The following is an 18,906-nucleotide window of genomic DNA, read 5'->3' on the forward strand; positions in this document are numbered from 1 at the left end:
CTTAAATAAGGTTTTTGTTTAACTGTTTTTTGTCAGCTGTTAGTAGAGGGGTTTTCTAAGTTGTCTGGCCTTGCACTTAAATAAGGTTTTTGTTTAACTGTTTTTTTTTAATAGCTTGACTTAAAACAATAGTACTGCTTTGTTATTAATCTGTGACTGCATCCCTTTGTTTTCCCAGGAAACAGTTCCCATGCTATACCCAGCAGATCCTAACGGAGCACTGTAATGAAGTGTGGTTCTGTAAATTCTCCAATGACGGCACTAAATTAGCGACAGGATCTAAGGACACAACTGTTATTATATGGCAGGTTGATCCAGTAAGTGTGAAAATGTGAATGAACTTGTCTTGCCCTTTCCTTTCAGCTTTCTCCTGCTAGGATGGTGTGATTTTTGTAGGACAGGCTGACATGTACTGTAGCCCTGTTACATCCTGTTCCCTGGGATGTAAGTCTGGTAAATTTTGTAGCAGTAGGATATTTCTTACATATTTCCTACACATATCTATTGGTACTTAAATAAAGAGGTTGATTGATGAGTCTAAGCCTGTTTTGACTTGTAGAAGTCATTATGAAAGTGTGTCCATATATTTCATAATAATTGAAGACTGTGAATAAACTTGAACATACACGCACAGCATTTGAAGTTGCTAATATTTGTGAAACTCTAGCAGAAATAAGGTCCTTATGGTTTTTTAACCACACTGCTGCAAGCTGGTATGTGAGGTGGAAATTGAAAGGTTTCTGCAGTTCCATACTGGTATTTGGTGGGGTTTGAATCTGAGTTTTTCTTTCACTTCCGCTTAGGAAGCCATATAATCTAAGTCCTTTGTCCTGTTAAAATCATGGAAGGACTTTAAACTCCTGTTCCATCTGCATAAATGTTATGTAGCCCCAGAACTAACAGCAGGCACCATGGCTTTCTCAGGCATAAGACTGCTGTGGTTTGTGTCTTACTGGGGCCAGTGTGCTCTGGGCCAAGAGCTGCATAGCAGCAAAGCTGACTCCTGTTATTTGGTTTGGAAATTATCTGTGTTTTGTTTGTTGGTTTTGTTTTTGTCTTGTAATTTTTTTAACAGAGTAATTTAGGTGAATTAAGGATCAAACATTTTTGCTTGTCAGTTGACTGTAGGTGCACACCTTCCTTTTATATTGATGGGTTTTAATACCAAACATCTTGATTAGTACATCTTATAGTAAATTGTTAGCTAATAGCTGCTTACTAAAACCACATAAATGTTTTGTGAGTATTTAGACTAAGCCTTTTGACCAAGGGTTGCTAAAGAATAAACATATCTAAAAAATAGTTAGTGGGAAGGTGGTTTTGTAGAGTTTTATTGGGTTGTCTCCTTTTTTGAGTGCTTTAAGAAAAATTGCAATGCTGTCAAGCAGGTGGATACTTAACTAGCATTAGGCCACATCAAATGATTCACTTTCATATTTGCCAGAACATGCTTCTCACATTTCCTGGAGCAGTTGACAAGGTCTTTTGACCCATGAATTTAATCTGATTTTCAAGGCTTTAGGTATACAAAATTATTCTAATTTGTTTGCATAAACTACATGGAAACAAACATCCAGCAATGTCTGGGCAAGTGGTGGGTGAGCAGTGTTTTAAATGAACAGTGTTTGATTTTTCCACACACACTTCACATGTGTGAGTCCTTCATTTCTCCCTTTCTTTCTTTATTGCCCCCCTTGAAATGTAAGGACACTGCTCCAATGTGTTTTCTTCCTTTCATACCTTGCATTTCTTACTCTTTTCTAAGACCCAGCACATCTAGACTGCCTTAACCTGTGCGTCTGTTGTCGTTTCCGTGTGCTAATTTCAAAGCTCTAAGGAAGGCTCAGCAGTGTTAAATGGTGTCTGAGTTGACTAGATTTGTGTGGGATGCATTATTTGACTGTCAGGAAGTGTGGAAGAATCTCTGTGGAGCACAAAGGATGAGCACACCGTGCATCACCTTGTCTAACATGCATCTTCTTTGTTAAGAGTTCTTCCTTAACGGGCTCCTTAAAAAAATCCTTTCTGTGTTTTCTGAAAACTGTTGACAGGTTTTTGGTGTTTCAGCCAAGGAGCTCAGCTACTGCAGAATTGAGCTGATGCCTGAATAGTTGCTTGTCATACACAACAAAAATCTGGGAAGCTGTATGTAAGGGATAGAAGTGCTGATATTTCTTTTGGTGGTGGGTGGGAGGCAGGTTGGCTACATTTGGGGATGTTTGCCTGAAATACCACTGACTGCTGTTTTAGAGCAGCTTTATGGTATTTGGAGGGAAGTAAAGCAGTATGGAAGATAGTAACAGCCACAGAGTGCTATCATTAGAAGAGGAATATCTTATGTATCTTGCTCCTCATGAGTTTCAAATATGCTGAAGTGACAAGCTTTTTTAATCCTATTGTAAAAAAAAAAAAGTATCTGTTCCAGACAAGCTCCAGGATGAGATGATGTCAGACATGACTCAGTTTCCTTGAAAATCACTTTAGCTATAGACACAGCGGTGTCTAATGCAGTCTGGGAATAATTATTAGAATGGAAAAGGGGTCTTGAGGAGATCCATTCATTTGCCCCTCTTTCTCTGCACTCTGAAGATTATTCTTAGCTTACTTTGTTTTGAGGAATTTACTTTTTCTAGCTAGCAGAACCCCCAGTGCTGCAGGCTGGCTGAGAGTCACCAAATCCCTCACTGCTGATCCCAGGAAACAATCCTGTGTGTCACTCTTCCTCTGGTCTTTCTCTTCAGAATCAAGAAGTGCTCTGTTGATTAATACTGAAAAAAAGAGAGAAGGGACAATTAGAGAAATCAAGCTAGATTTTCAAATTAGTCACGCTTTTTGAAAAAGAGGTGGAGATATTAGCATCTGCCATGCATGGAAAAAAATGGGGGAGGGTGGGTAGAGGAAGGACAATTTGATTGCCCTTTCCAAGAGGCTTCAAAATAATTATTGTCAGTGTTTTAACAAGCTCTGTTCTGCTTATGTATATGCTGTTACCAAGAATCAGTGCTAATACTGTACTGAAGCATGTTTCTGTATTTAGGAAGCCAGTGTGTGGTTGTTTCACAGTATCTAGCTGTACTGTTTATTTTTACAAGCTTCTTGAAAAGTCAAGTTCCTCTGACGAGGCAGCAGTAAAACAGTTGTAATATAGAGATGATACAAGATGCTGCATGTGCCAAGTATGCTTCATTCACTAAATCTGGCAGAATGCTGTAGGCACTGCTTCTGAAATAAGAACACCTCTCAAGGAAGATTTTAAAAATATCTTTCTGTATATCTCCTTCTTTGAGCAGCACACACAAGATACATGCAAGTTTATAAAAATCTTGGCACTTCAAGGTTTTCCCTTGTCAGCAGCTGTGAAGGTTTTGGTTCTCTGTTTAACCAGAACAGGTTTCCAACATGTCTTTACTTTTAAGAAAGTGACTTAATTCTATAAAATACAGATGATAGTACTTTGATATTCCAGTAGATGTAGAAAAACTTGACGCTACAGCAATCTTCTGTACTAAGGAAAATCTACAGAAATCTTCATTACTTTCTGTACTAAGTACAGAAATCTTCTGTTCTTCTGTACTGTAATATGAAACTTTGTACACAGTGGTATTTCTTGAGTTTTATGTTCAGAATCACAGAACATTGGAACAAAAGTACCTATGAGTGTTCTTGTTTTGAAGGTTGAAGTTAGGAGCTTTCATTTGCTGGCCCTGTAAACTGTCAAACCTCTCATGCTGTAGATGGATGCTGTGGAAGTGTGAAATGTGGTGGGAGTTGATTTGTCTCAAGAACCTCTCTTGTTCCAGGACACTCACCAGCTAAAACTACTTAAGACGTTAGAAGGTCACGCGTACGGGGTCTCCTACATTGCCTGGAGTCCAGATGACAACTACCTTGTTGCCTGTGGCCCAGATGATTGTTCTGAGCTTTGGCTCTGGAATGTACAAGTAAGTGGTGGCTAAGAGTGAAAAAGAAAACTTTGTGCTCAGCCTGCTGCTTTTGTTTCAATGTCTGAATACTGCAGGTGTGAAAGAAGGAATCGCTGCAGACTTGTGCCAGGGTGGGAGTGTAAAGAAGAGATGCTGATCTCACTGTCCTCCTCTCGATCTGGAAAAATAATTATGGCAGCCTGCTACTGCTCTTTGCACTTTGGACAGAACTGAAATTGGAGTTTAAGTGTGTGGGATTGTGCAGCAATTCTTGTGTGTGTGGTTACTGTAATTTCTGAGAAGGGATGGCATAAATGCATAGGATGTCAAAGAGCTCCTGAAGAAGACAGCAAATGAATCAGGAGAAGCAGAAGGCAGAAGTATCATTGAAGGGAAGCAGTTGCTCATTGATGATTTTAACAAGTAGGAAGAGTTAAAGATGCAAACTGTTCTGCTTCATGTGACCCTCCCAGTGATGTCAGTGAAAGAGGCTTCAATTTATGATTTCAGAACTTCATTTTTCCGTCAGGCACTTGGGCATTTTGCCATTCCCTCCATGGATTTGAAAATTACTTTCTGCTGTTGAATTTTATGGGCACTTGAGTTGATATAAAAGCCTCCCTTGCCTTGGTTGAGAGCTGTGTAGACTTCCTTGTGCTGTCTTGGGCTCTGAACTGGTGTAGTTTTCTAAAACAAAAACGTTCCCTTTCTTCACCCTTGGAACACTTTTCTTCTGTTTAATTGACTAAATTGGCTCAGTGAGGAGCACTGCTGACAATGCCACTCATTGGTGTTCTGTCTTGTGAAACGGTGGCTTTATACGCTGGGCATGAAAGCTGCATTTTGGCATGGAGAGCTTCAGCTCAAGGAGGAAAACATTCTAACTGCTGTGATATTCCTAACTTGTTACTGAAATACATTTTGTTACCTCTTTTCTTCTAGTCTCTCCCTGCCTCCTTTCTTTCAGTGTTTTGGTTTTTTTTCATTTGGTAGTGCTTGTCACTCTCTTGGCTTGTTCATGTGATTTCCTTTCATTCCACTCAAAATCTTGTAGTTGTCTGACATACCAACTATTCCATCTCTCTTGATTTGAGAGACAAAAGGAATTGTCCCAAATCAAGTGCAGATTCACTGGATATGCTAAAGTATTCTTGCTTTTTCATTACATTATTCATAAATATGTGTTCCTTTTTAATAAACCTGTTGAAATATATGCACCTGAAAACTATTCATGTCAGATAAAATTACCAGTGCCCTTTTGGGAAAGGGTTCTGGTATAAGGCCCTGCTGCCTTTGCTTATTTTCCAGACAGGGGAGCTGAGGACAAAGATGAGCCAGTCTCATGAAGACAGTTTAACAAGTGTGGCCTGGAATCCTGATGGGAAGCGTTTTGTAACGGGAGGGCAGCGTGGGCAGTTCTATCAGTGTGTAAGTTCTCTGCATCTGTCCCTTTGAAAGCAAAGCAAGAAATTAAAAGCTTGATCCATGCTTTTTTTGGGTTTTGTATATGTGTGCTCTAAAGCTTCTGATCCTTTGCAATTCAAAGAAGCAATACATTAATGCAGATATTTCAGCAGCACTTCTGTACAGAGCAGTTTGAAGGGTTTGAGTGTCTTTGACCTTCCTCAAGGAGGATTTGTGGTCTGGAATTTTTTTCTTAGGTGCTTCAGAAAAAAACACTAATAAAAAGCAGTACCTTTGTCCACAAATGTTTTTATTCCACAGAATTTTGACTACATCTTTCTTAGTTTTTGCATGCTGTCTTTGCTTAGTGAAAACAGATGTGAAACCCTCATTACTTGACTAATGCTCGTTTGGGGTGGTGGTCCACCCACAGTTTCAGCATATTCTTGATTATTTTCTCAACTGGTTCCCAGAATAATAATGCAGTATGCAGACCTCACTGTGAAGGTCAGCTCAGTGATGGGGTGCAGGTGGCATGAGAGAGTGACAGAAGGGATTCTCTGCTCACCTTGGTTAAGACAACCAACTCCTAATTCATTAAGTCCTACCTTGTAAAGGGTAAAATTGCTTTCTGTAGCAGTTGTCTGAATAGAAAGGGAAAAACTTTTATTTGTGACACAGCTCCTCAAAAACCTGAGACTAATGGTTGAATGTTTGTTGTTTTTTTTTCCTTCTGCTCAGGATTTAGATGGTAACCTCCTTGACTCCTGGGAAGGGGTGAGAGTACAATGCCTTTGGTGCTTGAGTGATGGGAAAACTGTTCTAGCGTCGGACACGCACCAGCGAATTCGGGGTTATAACTTCGAGGATCTCACAGACAGGAACATGTAACTGCCTCTTTGTTTGTTCTGAATGCCTGCTTCTTAGTGGCAGAGGAGAATTGAGGAAGGGTGTGGGGGACAGGATGGCAAACGAGTTGTTAAATGTTCTCAATATTAAAGGATGGGACAAGAATTAGTGAGCAAGTTTCAGTAAGCAGCATTAGATCAAGTATTAAAAATAACTTCCTAAGCACTGGAGTAGGTTTCTGGTGGATGTTTTGGCATTTCTGTTATCATGGGTACTTGTAGTCCTCTCAATTCCTGACATAATTTAGTAGATTCTGCCTTGAATTTGGGAGTTGAGATCCAAAGTCCCTTTTGGTCTTGGTGTTTGGCCTAACTATAAACAAGTATTGCAGACCTGGCTTATACTGGTTTATAGAGTCATACCTCATTTCAGATTTGGAACGGTTTTTCCCTGATCATACTGCAGAGACAAGACATGCCTGTTGTCTTGGTATTGCATCATTATCTGCTGATCTTGACTCTCATGTGTTACTATTTCAGAGTACAAGAGGATCACCCTATTATGTCGTTTACTATTTCAAAAAATGGCCGTTTAGCTTTGTTAAATGTAGCAACTCAGGTGAGTTGGGGATGTTGAAAGGAAATGGAAATAAATCTGCTTATAAATCAACTGTTACCTGTTTTTAAATATTTAGATGTGAGTTGGAATGTTTGATATTAACTAGTTGTATATTGTGTAATACAAAGGCCTTAATATTCATGAATACAACATGGAATTAATTCTCTGACAAGAAGGCAGTGCTATTCTTGAGACCTGTTTGTTTTTTTTTTTACTGATTTATAGTCAAGAGTTTAATATTGGGAAATATGTACTATTAAATGCTGTTATCTGGCTGTTGCATTGAGAAGCCAGGTATAGCAGAACTGTTGCACTTTACATGTCTGGGGACACAGATTATATTTATCTGTTTCTGCTTTTGAAACCTTGGGTAAAAATGAAGCTTTCAGAGTGGAAGGGACCTACAGTGAAAGTTTAGTTTAGTAATTTGATACATCTTTGCTCTTTTCACCCACTAACAGTACCAAAGTTGGCTCTAAAATAGTGCACTTCCATGTCTAATTTTTTTAATTGTTCAGAAGAATGCCATTAATAATATTTAACTATGAAGTAACATTCTTTACATTTCTTATTTCTAGGGAGTTCACTTATGGGACTTACAAGACAGAGTTTTAGTGAGAAAGTATCAAGGTGTTACACAAGGATTTTACACAATTCACTCATGTTTTGGAGGTCATAATGAAGATTTCATTGCGAGTGGCAGTGAAGGTAACACCATTCTCCTTTGTGCAGAAAACTGGAACACTGTATCCTTCCTATACCTTCATCTTATAGATGACAGTTGCTAATAACAACATTATAAAAGCAAACCAACTGGCTCATGAAATAAATTTGAGGCGTGCTGAGATTGTGGCATACTTCAAGAAGTAATTGTGGGCTGGCAGACAGAATCTTCTGAGAGGATGGCAGGGGTAGAACGCATTAGTGACTCCTTTGTGTTCCTCCTCTACAGCAAAAGCATCTGCACAGTTTTAATTAGAAGTGGGTGGGGTGTTCTTGAGGATTTTTTTTTTTTTGGTGGTGTGATATTTAGACTTCTGGTTTGAATGAAATGTACTTCTGGGGAATAACAGCTTCATTTGCCTGTTGAAGATACAGGTGTGGTGAGGTTATTTTAATTTCCATAGAATCATTTTAATTACAGACAGACTAGCCTCAAATTAGGCAGTTGTTGATGTAGTCTGGTAGAGTTTCTTGGTGAGTAAAGGCTTTGAAGTATGTTTTTATACAGCTGTCTGTGGCAAGAGTAGAAATTTGTTAAAAGCTTAGGTGTTGAATTGGTTTGGTTTTATCACTGGTGTAGTGCCATCATCTGCCATGGAGGTCACGTAAAATTCAAGCTTATGCAAGGCTAAGAATTACACTTGTAATATGTAAACAAATTACTGTGAGTACTGTGTAACTCACAGTTCTTAGGAAGCAAGGTTGGCCAAGGCATTTCCTACTCTGTTTTTGGAAAATATGAAAGATATCTAAAATAAAATGAAGTTTCACTCTCTGACTATATCCAGTGGAATATGACTGAAGGACAGCATCTCCAGTCCTCCAATCCAGTGTGAACCTTTTTCTGTGGCTGGACAAGCTTCTTTGTGTCCTGAAAGTTCAGGATTTAGCCATAACTGTGTGCAGATGTAGATACTGTAGTGTACCAGTCGTTTTTGTCCCCCAGTTTATTGACTTTGTTTAAAAACCACTGTAGTTGAAACCAGTGGTAAGGAACTGGTGGTTTCTTGGATTTGAAGCTGTTGCCTTTGTGCAAATGTGGCTACTGAGACTTGTTTAAAAAACAAGCAAACAGTAATAACAGGTTACATCCTCATAGCTGGCTTTAAAAATTGGTTGATCACATTGTCATACCCTCTTAAAACATCATGTCAGGTTAGGTAGGGGTTTTCCTGGCAATTGCATCCATAGGAAGAAAATAGAGGCCTCTGTCTCAGAGGGGAATTGACTGCTGCCCTAAAGTAGTTATCTTTTTTCCAGACCAAAGTACTGGTTTGTCTTAGGCTTTGGTTACCTGACAGAGCAGATGCTTGTGTGTCTAGCTTGTGAATTTTGTTGGTGAATGGCATGGATGCAGAGTCCCCTTGAAATCCTAAGTGGAATGGGAGCCCAGCCAGAACATTTGCATCAGCACAAGCACATGTGAAGGTGGTACCTCAAATGAGCTGTTCAGCGGAGGACAAGGGAGTTACCATGCAGGAAAAAGCCATGAGGCTTTTCTGGCAGGAAGTTCAGAGAGCAAGTTTGTTTCATAAAGGGCAGGGAGGAGGAATAGAGGAAGATTGGTTTGTTTGCTGAGCCTTCAGTGGCATCTATGTGAAAGCCTTTAAAATAGATCAAAATACTTTAATTTGATTGCTAGACCCCAATACTGGGCTTTTGTGTAATACTAGCAATACATACATGTCCAGTTTATGTAACTCTGTTTGGAATGTTCCACAGACAATCCTAGACAGGTAAACCCACAGACTTGTTACAGGCTGCTGGTCTACAGCTGGGAAAACCCCCCCTCCTTCTCCCCACTCCCCAATTATTCTTAAATAAGGTTGGTTATAAAGAATGACTCTTCTCTAAACAGTGCAGCAGAATGTCTAACCAGTTCCCTGTTCTATTTCTAGCATGTTGCTAGAAGTAATTAAAAGCTTCCCATAACAAAATAGGATGTGCAGGGTTTATTTGCATTTACTTCAATATGTACAAATTGATATTTTTAAATACCACACAGTAATTGGTTGTCAAAGATAGTAATAGCTCACAGTTTGAGCCATTAAGCTTTAGCCCTCCCTCGTTTGCTCTGTTTGCACTTTCTCTGGAGTGTTACAGGTTTTTGGTATTAAGATGTTTTTCATAAACTACAGAGCTGTGATCTTATCTGGTACTCATCAACAGGAGGTGGTTATAATTATTCTTAGTACTCATGACTTTATAATGCATTTACTAATTTGCAAATACAATTCTTTGAGAGGGAGAAAAAAAATCTGCAAGTCTTCCTTTGGAATAAGATTACAACTCCATACCTGTAATTAAAGAGCAGTTTAGTTTCTCTTTTTACCCTTGTATTGACTTATTTGCATTACAGTCAAACAGTTTTTCTTCAGACACCAGAGTGTAGTAGACTGGCAGGTGTTAATGGAAGAGCTTTGCCTGCCTTCTTTTGATCTCTTTTAAAACAAAAATTTTGTTAGTGCTGTTGAGTTTTAACGAGAGCAGGTGTGAAAGCTCTGTCCCCACGGCTGTGTGTGTGCAGAGCAGGGCTGCTCAGGCTGCTCTCCCTTCCCTGTGTTTGGTGCAGATCACAAAGTGTACATCTGGCACAAGCGCAGCGAGCTGCCCATCGCGGAGCTGACGGGGCACACGCGCACGGTGAACTGCGTGAGCTGGAACCCGCAGCTCCCGGCCATGATGGCCAGCGCCTCCGACGACGGCACCGTCAGGATATGGGGACCAGCGCCTTTCGTAGACAACCAGGATATTGAAGGTAACAAAAAGGCCCTGCTCAGAAATTAGTCACTGCTTTGGTTTGGTTTTTTCTCGTGTGCGACTGGTGGTTTCTATCTGAGGCACTTATTTTGTGGAATAAAAAAGACACAATCGGTGTTTTCAATATTATTCTGACTGTGGTGTCACTAAGAGCCTAGGATTATATTAATTTATTTATGCAGACTCCATGAAAACCTGGCTTTCAGTGCTTAGATTTAGTAATGTACAATGCTATTAAAATTTAAGCAGTGCATTCTAACCACACTGCAAATTGAATAATGGTATTGGTTACAAAAGAAATTTCTAATGTCTAGAAAGAGTGTAAAGTTTTACCCTAGAGAGCCTGTACAAAATTTTATCTTTACTAACCATCAGTAACCACGTGTGTCCAGGGGAGATGGAGAAAATGCTCATTTTTTTGCTGCCAAAATGCATCCAGGTGTTCCCAGCCCTTCTTGCCTCCCCCAGATTGTTAAGGAGTTGACTGGTGGGGACTTGTGCACTTCATATAGTTCTGTCATTATGTATTCAGCCTTGCAGTAAGAATTTACAGGAGACATTAAAATGATATATAGTATATCCTCTTGCCACAGGACCTCATGGATGTGACACCAAGGGGAACCTGGGCAAAGTAATCAAAGAGAAATCCATTAAGGGCTGGTAGATAAGTAAACACCTCTAGTTCAGAATGTCCCTTAGGTAAAAATGGCTGAAGTTGGAAGGATGTTAGGAGGAAGAATTACCTCTTCTCCCTGCTCCAGTGCTTTGATACATGTGCTTCTAGTCTTGGATTAGGTGGACCAGCCTGGCTAATCTGTAAGACCTGGAATGCCCCCATAAAGAGTCAGAGCCTGTCCTCCAGCTGGTTTTACTCATGGCTTTGTTGTTTGGTTTTCTTCAGTGAGCTGCTTGCTCACTCTTTCTTAGTTCCTCCAGAAAATGAACCAGTAAGTGCCATCAAAACCAAACCAACCACAAATGGATTTCTCACAGCAGTGCTTTCACAAGAGGTGTAGGTGCACACAGTAATACCTAACCACTTAGGAATCCTAAATGGGTGACAAGACAGCTCTGTCATTAGCACACTCCCCATGAACTTGTATGTCAATGTGTCTTCTTGGACCAGATGCTTTTTGAGTACCCACACCTAACATACTAAAATAATGTCAAGATTGTTATGAATAAATTGTTATGAATAATTTTATCTAAAAGAAATAATTTTAAGCATGGAATTTAGCTACAGTGTAAGATCCATTAACTAGTGCATGTTCAGTTAAAATTTATGTAAATACACTGTATTAATTACCTTCTGATAGAAATATGAACTGTTGCTAAGATCTTCAAGCTGTGATTTCTTTCTCTCTCTATGTTTTTGTTTTTGCTCAGAGGAATGCAGTAGCATGGATAGTTGATGGCGAATTTGGAGCAGACGACTTCAGTTTAACTTAATTAGTCGTATTTTAAATGGCTTGGGATTTGGTGCAAACAAACATGATTGATAGCTGGACAGACATGCTCGTCATGAAAAAGAACCATTTCTGAAGCCCGGTTGGGGCCAAACATTTACCACCTTTGCTTCATAGTAACCAGTCGAGATGAAGCACGTCTTTAGAACTTTGTTGGACACCGTGTTGAAATTACCCCCCCATCGGTTGTGAAGAACTGTGCTACATTCAGGCTAACCATTGAACTCAGTATATATATTTTTCCCTCCTGCCTTTTTGTCTGGCAGGCTACTGTTCTTGTTGCTCTTCTGTGTAATGAAGTTTAAATGCTTGTTTGGAACACTTTATTTAACAGTTTAGAAGGCTTGATAGAAAGAGTGCTTTAGTCTGAAGAGTATACATTGGATAGGAAAGTATTTCCTTCTCTTGTTTCTCAAGTCTCTCTCCGCCTTACTTAGCTTGAGATCTTTGCAGCTTGGTTCATGGATTCTAGCCTTGCCCGTTGCGCAGTATATCTATCAATTGAGAGGATAAACCAATGAACTATGTCAAAAGCACTCTCAGTATCACATTTGACAAAAAGTTTTGTACTTTTCACATAGCTCGTTGCCCTGCAAAGGGGTTAACAGCACAATTTTTTAAAAATAAATTATTTATAGGATTAAAATGACTTCATTTGTATACATTTGGAATTAAAACAATGCAAGAAGTGTCGTGAAACATGGTATCACTGATGCTTTTCTGGAGTGTCCTGAGACCCAATCAGAAGCAGTGGCTGGAAGGAGATTCATGTAGGCAGTGAAGCTTGTTTCAGATGAAGGAATTCACTGTCCATCTTAACAGTTAAACTGTATTAGCTAGGAAAAAAAGCATTCAGACTGCACCACCAGTCTAAGAGCTGAAACAAGAAGAGGTCTTTTGGTTTTTTTAATTACATAAATATATGCAACAATGCTGGTGTAAAAGGTAGACTACACTTTGAGGGAAGAATGTGTCGAAAGAGTCCTTTCTTCACAAAGTCAACACTTTGTATAAGTAATTTACGTACAAATCATAATTAAACACTTGTATTATGATGGAAATTTTTTCTTTATTTGATAAACAGGGGTGGACAGATTTTGTTGTTGAGAATATACTTTTAAGTTTGCAGATTTAAATGCCTCTCCCAGACCTTGTTGCAAGCTGGTGCTGTGAACATCTTGACACATCTAGGAGTAGTTCCACTAATGGCCCGTATTAAGAAAAAGGAAACATTTATAGTTTAAGTATGTATTCTTTTTGACATAAACAGATGGCCTGGCATCTCTGTGCTTCTGCACTACATACAGATCCATTATGGGATGGCACTGGATTCCCTTTTGCCACCTTGGGTGGAAAGGTAGTGTTGGTACTGCTGTGAAGTATGGAAGGAGCAGGGAGGGGCATGCCACCAGAGTCATGTGAGCACAAGTGTGGACTTCATCCTTTCATGAGATAATGATTTAGTGTCCTTATTAGTCACGTGTGGAAGAAGGGTGGGGGAAGGTTTGCTGGAATTCCTGGGAAGAGAGGTGTAGCCACTTTGAATGGGAGTGTGGTGTTTCCCAGAAGAACAAAGGTTAGCAGGTTAGACTCTTTTTTTTTCTTTTAGATTCCAGCCATCCAATGTGTGTTTGTCTTGCCTTGTGTGCAAACTTAAGCATGAGTTAAGATTCTGATACTGTGGTTGAAACCAGCCCCAAATCTGACATATGAGTCATCTAATACCTCCAAAACCAGGTAGGAACTTAATGTTCAGCCTTAAAACTAAGGTGAATGCTTTGATAGCAATTACTGTTTCACAGCACTGAAAATACATGTGTAAACTTAAGATTATACAGCAGTTCCTTCTTTAATCAGTTCTGGAGGAAGCTTTTATTTCCCTTCCTAGTTCAGAAAGTGCAAAATGAGTCAGGCCCGTGGCCTTAATGTTGCAGGAAAACAAACAAGTTCCCATGGTCAAATTTGAGTAAGCTAAACCTTGGGGTTTAAGGAAAAATGAATTACCTAAATTGTAAAGTGTTTTACATGTTCAAAACATGGTACAATTCATAAGCACTGTCAGCATGTGAATCTTTGGAAGTTACTCTAGTATTGTCTGACTCTGGAACTTAGGTTTTCAAACCAAACATTGTTTAGGGAGAGTGAGAATAATGGTTTTGATGTCTCAATGTCTCATGCAGTGGTCTCTCATTACATACTCATGGAAATAAAGAGGGAACTTGAGGCAGGTGGTGAAGGCTGGATCAAATCTCAAGTGTAGATTTAAAGTTTTATATGCACTTCAGACATTTCCAGTGTGGTGGCCATAACTAACCAGAGTGAGACTCCTTCCCTGGTGCAGCTGGGGGAAGGTGTGGGCTGATGCCTGCTTTCCACAGCAGTGCAGGTAGGGATTTCAGTGTAGGACCTCAGCAAAAACACTGCCCCTCTCTTCTGGACTTGGTTTGTCCCTCTGGGGTACTTTAGAAGCTGAGTTAGGGAGAAGCACGTGTGGGACCTCTCTCCCTCAGTGTCCTGCTGCAGCCATGCCAGGTAAAGGTGAGCTCCAAGCAGGTGGCACTGCTTCCAGAGTGTCCCAGTGCCAGCCTGTTGGCATCTCGGGGCCATGAGCAGGCAGGACAGAAAGGTGAGATTCATCTTCATTTTGCCACACTACTCAGTCCCACAGCAGCTGCCATTAGAGATGTAGCAATGAGTACCATCCCAGCCTGGAGGTGAAAGACCAACCTAAATTATTTCCAACACTATGTGGATTGAAAAGTACCAATACTTTTTGTGCACAGACGATAAAATGAGACTGGGGTGGGGGGGTAAAGGGGGGAAACCCAAATTAGTTTGCTCATTTGCAACACACTGATTTCCATGTGCTTAAAAATGTTCATAGGCTGGAGTGTAAGGCTGGAACAAGTACACACCCACACTAAATTACTGTATTTCCAGTCAGCAGGCCCATGGTTTTAGAGAAGAAAATACTGTAAGTGTGTACTCATTTTGTAACTTTCTCTGGTCACCTGTTGGCTTCAAATATTCACAGCAGCCCCAGGTTATTATCAAGGCAGATCTCAAAAACAAAAATGCTGAAGCATTTTATTATCTGAATGTTCTTTAGCTGTTCAGGTAAGTAATTTTCAAGGCACAATGGAACACAAAAGGGAAAATGGTAGCTCTGTTCATGTTTTGGAGGGGAGGGAAGTGGGGGAAATGACACCTTTGTTTTTAAATTCCCTCTGTCTTTTCTGAAGTTCTCCAACTTTAAAGTTAACTTCTCTTTATGATTGGAGCAAAGATGCAAGCTAGAAATCTGCCCAGATCTTGCCAGTTACTTCTCAACTTGGCTTCAACCAGGTAATGTTCAATAAAACTGTGTGCTGTTGGGAGTTGGTGTCTAGTTGTGTATTTTTACACTGCTAAGTGATACTCCCACCCAAAATCAGTTGTGGAGGCTGCCTTGGCAGGAAGCCAGGGCTCCTACAATTAGCTGTAGCTCGAGGGGATATGTTGTAGATCCAAATGGGGAGGGAGGTAGAGAAAAAATAATGGACATAAAAAGCAGGATTTACTGACCAACAAACTACTGTAACTCAAGGGGGAGGAGGAAAAATGCACTTTCAATAGTTTGTCCATATTTTTAGCTACAAAATACACTTGTATCTAATTTCTTTTTGAGACGACTATTAAGAGGAACACCCATCCCATAAATGGCTAATCCTCCTTTTGCCCTCCTCCTGTCTTTTCCACATTGGCTTGAGTCCATTTTCAGCTGCCATACTTGATTTTTGAAAACTGCTACTTTTAACGATGTCTAGAAAGCAAAATCATTAACTATGACACTTTTTTTAAACAGGGTGGACTTAATTGAAGTGTGCAGTGTTGAACTACTGCTGCAGTAGCTGCCTCTAGTTGAAATAAACTGTAGCCAAGTTTTCTGTCTATTCCTCCAGATAATCTGGATTCAGTCCAACATTGTGAGAGTGTTCCTCCCATCTGGTGTGAGTGTGTGTGTGCGTGTGTTCCACAACAGACAGAGAACCAAATGTTCAAATGTTCTAGGTACTTGTCATGTTTTATTGCATCCTTTAAGTCGTGTGTATGTGAAGTGTCCTTTGACCAGAAGGTTTTGGTTAATATCAGTATATTTTTATAAATTTGAAATTCATTGTGCCCCATCTTTTTTCATAAACATTTTTCATTCTTAGGGTATATGTGCTAGATTTGAAACTTAACATTTTTAGGCACAGATGGAAAAAGTTATTGGCTCCTTGAAAACATATGGGACAAAATGGATCCTCAAAGCATGTATGTACTTACAAACCAAGCTGTAGAGATCAAGAAAAGAACTTTATTGTTGATCTCAAGATTTCTAAATTGTCAAGATTTATATGGAGTTGTGGTGGAACTAGTTAACACTTAGAGCTTTTGGTATGTAATGACTATTTGCTATGGACTGATATTAAATGTTTCAAAGGATTGCGTTCTTAAACTTTCTGGATTTTTGTTACTCTCAGATATTAAGTAGTTAAAAATTTCTTTGCTATATTACATTAAAAACATAAGAACTTTGGGTCTCGTATTTATTTTCACTTGTTTTACTAATTATTTACAGAACACCGTTTTAACTTTTTTATTTTATAAATGTGTAGTATTTTAAACATATCTTTAAAAATTGTTCAATTGGAACTACATTAACTTCTGATTTGTTTTTATTAGGATTTTTAAAAAAAAATACACTTTTTCCATGTCGGTGCACAGCACTTAACAGAAATGTTTGTATTCCCTTTCTTTCAATTCAATAAACAATAAATAACTGGAATGAATAGTTCTTAGTTTCCCTAACTTCACTTATATGACTGACTTGGATGTTAATTTCTGGATCGTTAATTGTAGATTTCTTCCATAGTATTTCCCTTCCTGGCTAGGAAAATTAATTGGTGGCAGCGTAGCTGCAGCTGAGTCACTCAGAGCAGTGTTCAGGCTCTCCAGGCTCTGCTGCCTGCCTCTAATCCACCTCACCCCTGTGTTTGTGCTGTACTTTAGCACTCGACCTGCCCGTGTCCCAGGCTGTGCTTATCTCACTTGCTCAACTTCTGCTCCCTTGGGGCTCCCTGGACTCCATCATTCCTTAATGCTGCAGCTTGCTTCCATACCTCACTCTGCTTGCTGTAGGTGATCTCTGAGTTTTGTGGGGGTTTTGATACTTCATAGTAAGGAGGTGCTCCTGAAGTACTTGGGTCTCCTGCCTTTGTGTTCCCTCCAACTTGTCCCTCCTCCCTGTGCCTTAAACCACAACATCATCTTTGTCCTGCATTTTTATTCAGCTCTGGCTTATGTTGTGTTAAAAAGTTGTGCCTGAATTTCCACTCCCTGTAGCTTTTCCAAACCTTTTGCTGATGTGCATTCAATTTTTGAATCTTTTACTTATTGATTAGAAGTCTTCACTCCTTCTAATAGCACCTTTTGTATTAACTTTGTTCTCTCCCTTACAGTTTAGGTAGCATACAGATAATTATGGCTTAAATGCTGCTGCCAAGAGAAGGGATGTGCCTTACTCCTCTCTGTGTCCTCCTTTGTGCCACTTCCCTTGGCTGCTGGCATTTGCAGGAGGGTTCTTGGGTTGCAGACCCACTTCGGCCATAAATTATTCACACAGCAGATAAAGGAAGTTACTGACAAACCCAGCCAAAAAAAAAAAAAAAAGCTGTGCTTCATCTGCCACCCTGTCTGCCTTTAACAGGTCAGAAGAGTACAAGAGAAACAGTATATGAATTCTGTGGGCCTGTGACTTTTCAGCTTTTGTTACACCTAAGTCCTGTGGGTTTGAGGATTGATATTTTTGGGTATTTTTAAAATTTTGTTTTGGTTTTTTAAAGTGTTTTTTTGGTTTTGTGTTTGCTTTGAAATAATCTGAATTATTTAAAAAAGAAATTGCACAGTGAACCTGAGAGTAGATGTGCGTTTCTTCATCAGCTCAAACCTGAACTCTGCCTGAGAGGAGCCCTTCCTCACACCTTGTCCCTGCTCTGTGCTGCCAGGTCACCTCCCTGTGTCTCACCTGTGCCAGGGCTGTCACCTCATCCCAGGATGGCAGTGCCAGTTGTCTCCTCAATTTAAAGAACTATAATGCTCTGAAGGGCTGGTGTTCCTCTGTTTCTGTCAGAGCTAAGGTGTCAATGTACTCATAACTGGTTTAGAACACGTAGCCCAAATTTTCCTACTGCTACCTCCAATGCCCATCATATCCTATACTTAAAGGCATAAATGGTCTTTTGGCACTTGTACAACAAAATCCTAGAGAGCTTCTTGTAAGAAGAATTAGAATAAAGCTCTGACATTCCTGAACAGATAAAGATTTGCCCTTTTGGGCTTATCAGGATTTCTGGTTGATTGTTAACCTGCATGTAGAATTGTTCCTAGGACTACTGGTCAGACCACTGATTTATTATGTTCCATAACACAGAACCATTTTAGAAAATCAAACCAGTCATTTACTAGATTGTGGAGGCAAGTATATTCTTTAAAAAAGGTTCAATAAACAACAGACTGTAACTAATGATTAATTAGGGGGAAACATGCAATTCTACACACTTTAACTAACCCCCCAAATGCACAGTTCTTAACTGTGTTATGTAATCTCTGAAAACTGAAGCAAGATGATCATCTTTGTAAGCTGGCTGGGCTGTACATTGGGGGCGAGGAAAAGGGCTCAGTAACATCAGTTAGAAGTTGGAATCCTGCAGGACTGATTTCTTTTCACTGATTAGGAGTTTTCTATCAACCATAGCTAATGGTGCCTTACAAAGTTTTACCTGAATACCTCGAGTCCAAAGGGAAATAGTCTGAGTGAACAGGAAGGAATCTGTATTTGACCTCACAACAATTTATAGTGATAGTCAGATGATTTTTTTAAAATCCATCTCAAGTTTCTTATTGCTTTGAATCCTGTATGATAAGCTTGGATTTAAATTACCTTGTTCTCATGCTGAAAAATAGGGAGTTTTGGGGTTTTTTTACCACCATAAAAATTTCTGTGCTCTGTGGGTCTCCTAGGAGTCACATAATTGCAGTATTCCTCCTTCTTGCTAATTAATCATGGTTTTAGCTATTACAAATACATTTTTCTGAAGATCTCTTTTGAAGCAGGCACTGACCCTGTCCAGTAAGAAGGC

The 18,906-nt window shown here is 39.6% G+C and overlaps 1 protein-coding gene across 1 annotated transcript in view; it reads left to right on the forward strand.

Moving 5' to 3' along the window:
* Positions 1 to 16,553, forward strand: part of WDR26 (WD repeat domain 26) — a 31,786-nt gene extending 15,233 nt beyond the window's left edge. Inside the window, exons 7-14 of the mRNA XM_039716857.1 lie at positions 179 to 317; positions 3,801 to 3,941; positions 5,232 to 5,351; positions 6,069 to 6,214; positions 6,716 to 6,794; positions 7,373 to 7,502; positions 10,090 to 10,275; positions 11,664 to 16,553. Of these exons, the coding sequence (XP_039572791.1) occupies positions 179 to 317; positions 3,801 to 3,941; positions 5,232 to 5,351; positions 6,069 to 6,214; positions 6,716 to 6,794; positions 7,373 to 7,502; positions 10,090 to 10,275; positions 11,664 to 11,689 (967 nt within the window). The 3' untranslated portion in view covers positions 11,690 to 16,553. The remainder of the gene's footprint in view (positions 1 to 178; positions 318 to 3,800; positions 3,942 to 5,231; positions 5,352 to 6,068; positions 6,215 to 6,715; positions 6,795 to 7,372; positions 7,503 to 10,089; positions 10,276 to 11,663) is intronic.
* Positions 16,554 to 18,906: the final 2,353 nt, after the last annotated feature.

This window comes from Passer montanus, unplaced genomic scaffold (assembly GCF_014805655.1).
Source record: "Passer montanus isolate IOZ18808 unplaced genomic scaffold, ASM1480565v1 scaffold37, whole genome shotgun sequence".
NCBI lineage: Eukaryota > Metazoa > Chordata > Aves > Passeriformes > Passeridae > Passer > Passer montanus.